Source organism: Vombatus ursinus, unplaced genomic scaffold, assembly GCF_900497805.2.
Source record: "Vombatus ursinus unplaced genomic scaffold, bare-nosed wombat genome assembly UNPS02014793.1, whole genome shotgun sequence".
In the NCBI taxonomy this organism is placed as follows: domain Eukaryota; kingdom Metazoa; phylum Chordata; class Mammalia; order Diprotodontia; family Vombatidae; genus Vombatus; species Vombatus ursinus.
The window spans coordinates 8,854,359-8,859,131 of NW_020954571.1; the positions used below are offsets into that span (position 1 = coordinate 8,854,359).

A 4,773-nucleotide genomic window follows, 5' to 3' on the forward strand; every position below is an offset into this window, starting at 1 on the left:
ACACACACACACACACACACACACACACACACACACACACACATACACAGAGTAGGATCTTGGGCCAGGAGGCTGTGTCACCCCACAGTTGCTCACCTCAATTGCCTTGTAGAAGATACTGTTGCCAATTTGTACCACCTCCAGATTTTGCTCTTGCTCGTTTCGGGCACATTTGATATAGGTCATCCAACTTCGATGATCTTCTTGGCTTGCATCAATGAAATATCTAACTGTGCCATCTTCATTGAATACCTGGCCATGGGAAGAAAGGAGCCCAAACTAAGAAATGGGAAAGCTTGTTGCAAATATTACATAGTGAAAAAAGCAAGAGACGTGGGAAGTCAGAAGACCTTAGTTCAATTCTGGCCTTTCCAATAATGAAGTAAGTGGCCTTGGACAAAACAGCACTTCTCTGAGCCTCAGTTTTCTCATCTGTGAAATGAAGAGGTTAGAGTAGATTGCCTCTGAAGTCCTTTCCTGATCAACTAGACTGTGATCCCATGATCAGTAAACAAACAAAGCCAATGGTGATGATTCATAGAATCTTGGAGCTGAAAAAGACTTCAGAAAGCATCTTGTCTGATTTATCTTCTCAGTACCTCCAACCAGTAGTCATCCAGCTTCTGCTTCAAGACCTCTAGGGATGAGGATCCCACTACTTTTCAAGGTAGCTCATCCCACTTTTGGACATCTCTAATAAGAATTGTTTCCTTATAAAGCTATAACCTGACTCTCTTCAACTGCCATCTACTGTTCTTAGTTCTTGTCTCTGAAGTAAAGCAGAACAAGACTATCTCCTCTTCCTCTTTCCAAAATAATCAGTGGGAGGTTTCCATGAGCTTAGGGGAGTGAAGCCTCTTGAGTTTGCTTCCAGCTTTATTGTTGACTTCCTGAGAGAGCCTGGTTCCAGATGCCTAATTTTGCTTCTCTGTGAAATGGGGAGAACAATCTGTATCTCCTGTCTTAGGACTCTAAACTGTTCAATAATAACTAGTTGTACCTCTCAGCTGCTACTATGTAGCCTTGCCTCTCCCAAGTAGGGAGTGGAGAAGGAAAAAGGAAACTTTCCCTTTCTGCTGCCAATACTTGGTTTTGAATTCTAGGTGCTCCTTCCGAAAACTAGAAGCTTCCTCAAATCATCTGATTTGGACAAGTTGAATGGTGGTTGGGCCAGTAATCTAGGGAAGAAACCCCATCACCTGGGGGTCAGGAGGTCTGGGAAATAAGGCACCCATAAAGCAAGAGAAGTGAAGTTTTCCTAGCCCATTCCCATTCAATTTAGGAAGGGAATGAAAAGCCCAGGATGAGTTATGACTATAACATGGCTCTCTTTCATTGCAAATTTCTCACTCACTGTATACCATGCACATCTATATAAATTTGCAGATGGAAAGGTGATTAGAACATAGAATGTCAGAACCAGAAGGGATCTTAGCATATAAAATGCCAGAGCTGAAACAAACCTTAAGAACACAAGATTAGAGTTGGAAGAGACCTAAGAAATAATCTAGTTCAATTTTCTCATTTTACAGATGGAAAACCTGCAGCCCAGAGAGAGAAAAAATTATTTTTCCAAAGGTTATGCAGTTAGTGGCAGACTGGATCTAGAACTTAGGTGTTCAGACTCTGACTTTCTTCCAGAACTCTGTGTGTGTGTGTGTGTGTGTGTGTGTGTGTGAGACAGAGAGAGAGAGAGAGAGAGAGAGAGAGAGAGAGACATTCAAGGCCACAGATTCACTAGTTTCCTCAACATCTGCACCTACATCTTTTCCTGGCCTTTAGTAAGGTTTTGGTTTAGGGAATGGGGAAGAAGTAGGAGAGGAGAGAGATGCTTTGTTGCAGAGAAGACAGGTTTTATGGACCTTCCAAAAAGGATGGGGATGCACTCAGTCTGAGGTATGTCATTGGAGCTGCTAGGGAAAGGAGGAAAGTTTAGTAAGTGATTGACCCCATGGCTACCCCTGATGCCTATGTGGGGACTACTGTTACATGCTTATATGCTACCTGGGAGTTAGGGTGGGGAATGGCAATTTTGGCATCAGTATTTGTTTGGACTTAACAGGGCAGGCCATATACTGTATGTTTCTCACTGTTAATCTGAAGGGTGTCCATTGCCCTCTATCCAAGAGGAGAACTAAAAATCCAGCATGTAGCACAAAACCTTTTCTGTTCCTGTTGGTGCCCTGCCCTGAGAGACTTGACTATCCCTTCAATTCTAACTTCATAGATATCTTTGCCTGGTAAGAGTAGTAGACCTGGGACTCTTGCAAAGTACCTGCCCAGGGAACTAGGTTGCTAGGAGGGCAGAAGCTGGTATGCCTGCTCTCCAGTGGAGCATTGTTCCCAGGCCCTCCCCAGGTGAATACCCTTTCCATTTACCTCCCACATCAAGTTGTTATTCTTGCAGATGTCCACGTGCTCCGGAGAGATGACCCTGCCTGTGAAGGGACCCATCTCAGTGCCTGCCTTGATCCAAGTCTTGGAGAAGATACCCAGGCCCTCCCCGGGGATAGAACTCTGAGCGATAATCACTTCGGATGGCAGCACCAGACTGGACAGCTTCTGCACCTCTGCTGGGTGGAGAGAGGAGATGAAATGGGGCAGTGAAAAGGCTGGGGAGGGCGGCACAAGAAGGGGTCCCAATAGAACATCGCAGTTACCTTCCCTCCCAGATCCTAGCCTTGTCTCCTTTATCTCTCCATCGATTTCCTGGACGACATAGAATTAGATTGCAACATGAAGGGACAGAATCGAGGCCCTGGTCCCAGGGCAACTGTAGAGTCAGGCAAGGAATGGAGAGGAGACACCAAGGAAAAAGCAACCCGTCTTCCAATGGACTCCCTTTTCCTGCAGGCAGTTGCGAACAGGGGAGACGCCTGGGATCAGGCAGATCTTTGGAAAACGCTTATGGGCGTACCATAACGGGATGCCAGGACACGAAAAGTAGGAGAAAGACACCAGTACTATCATACAATACACAGTAGCTACTTCTCCCTGGGCGGAGGCTGCCCCATTGCGCTCCAGGATTGGGAAGTCCAAGCCTAGCTGGGCCGGGGTGGGGGTGGGGGTGGGGGGTTGCGGCGGCCCCTTCAGGGTCGATCTTCGAGCCTCAGGCGGACCTGACCCCCGGCTGGGAAGGGGGCAGCTAATGCACATTCCGGATCCTACAATGTGTTACAAGGTTCCCCTCTAAGCTACCTGGGAAAAAAATATGAGAGCGCAGAGCCTGAAAAGGGGGGTTAAATGGTGTCTATTTCAGCCCATCCAGCAATTTGTCACGCTGTTAAAGTGATCTGCATTCATTAGGCTCAACTAGAAAGAAATTGCTAATTCTAAATTCATTAGCCCTTTAAGAATGCTGTAGCAGTAAATTCGGCCTCACTGCGGAGAAGACTTGTTTAAAAGGGGCCGAGGAATTCCCCTTACAAAATGGGGAGATTAGATGGTTGACATAGTGTGAATGGAACTGGAATTAGTCTTCACGGCAAATTAAGAGAGGAACAGAAATCTTAAAGGGGGGAAAGAGAGGGGGACGCCCAGAAATGCCAGCGAAAGGGAGAGGTATTGTTTGTGGGTTGATGAATGAGGAATAAGAACTTGAGACATCTTAAAGAAAAGAAACTTTTTTTTCTCTCCCTCTCCTCAGCCCTCCCCAGTCCCTCTTCCCCCCCTTTAAAGTTTCTGGGTTTAAGTGGGAACTTTCGCAGGTCAAGCCCAAGTTAACTAAATGAATTTTAAACCCTTCTTTTTGAGTCAACTGCTATTACACGCCTAGTAAGGCCTTAAACGCCGGGGACTTGGGCTCAAAAGGGGCGGGGGCGGGGAGGGGGGGAATCAATGGCCGAGTGGGGAGAGGGAAAAGCGAGAGGCGGTGGGACCGGGAGTGAGGAAGTCAATGGGAGAGGAATTCCGAGAACTGTGGATTTTGGAGAGCTCCAAGAGCTGGGGTTTCAGAAAGTTGTTCCCCACCCCCCCCCCAGCTCCTGTCCCCAAGGAGGGCTAGTGTCCCCTTTGCTCTCACCCCACCTCTGTGTGAACTCCGGGACAAAGAGCTGCCTGGGCTGGCTCCCTGGCTGCCTGGGCTTCTGTGCATTCGATGCGCTGGGTTGAGGTGGGCTGGGCAAAGAGCCGTCCAAGGGGGCATCAAGGTAAGTAGGTATCAGGTACCGGGCTAGCGGGGACCCTCTGGCTTGAAAGGGTGAAAGGGAGCGGGGGGCGTAAGCGGTAGCTGTCGCATCTTAAAACCAACCCCGGGGAGCAAGGCCCACTCACCTCCGGAGAAGGACTGCGCCAGCACCTCTGCGGTGAAGGCGGTCTTGGGATTGGCGTGGTGAGACTTCTCTTCGAAGAGCTGTTCGCCCAGTACGTTCCGCCAGCGACCATATAGGAAACTGTGCAGGATGTCCGAGGTGATCACCTCAGCCAGAGACAGCCCTTGAGGCTTCAGGCCAGTCTTCAGCACCAGGGCTTCCGCGGGGAGCACCGAGCCCATCATGAACCACCCCGTCCTCTCTGGCCACTCAAGACGGCAATGGGCTCGGGGGAGAGCAAGGGAGGAAGAGCAAGAGAAGAGAAGGAGGAGGAGGAGGAGGAGAAGGAGGAGGTGGAGGAAGAGGAGGAGGAGAAAGAGGAGGGAGGGAGATGGCCGAGAGAAAAGGGGGCAGGAAAAGAGTGTGTAAGAAAAAGCGTCAATAGTCAAGCCTGGGTAAAAAAATATATATATTATATATATATATATATAATATATATATATAGAGAGAGAGAGAGAGATAA

General features: G+C 48.4%; 1 protein-coding gene across 1 annotated transcript in view; it reads right to left on the reverse strand.

Moving 5' to 3' along the window:
- The window catches only part of PRDM12 (PR/SET domain 12), a 16,761-nt gene extending 12,266 nt beyond the window's left edge, over positions 1–4,495 (reverse strand). The window contains exons 1-3 of the mRNA XM_027869309.1: positions 4,273–4,495; positions 2,380–2,570; positions 97–252 (exon numbers count right to left, since the gene is read on the reverse strand). Coding sequence (XP_027725110.1) covers positions 97–252; positions 2,380–2,570; positions 4,273–4,495 — 570 coding nt within the window. The remainder of the gene's footprint in view (positions 1–96; positions 253–2,379; positions 2,571–4,272) is intronic.
- Between the last annotated feature and the right edge of the window lie 278 nt (positions 4,496–4,773).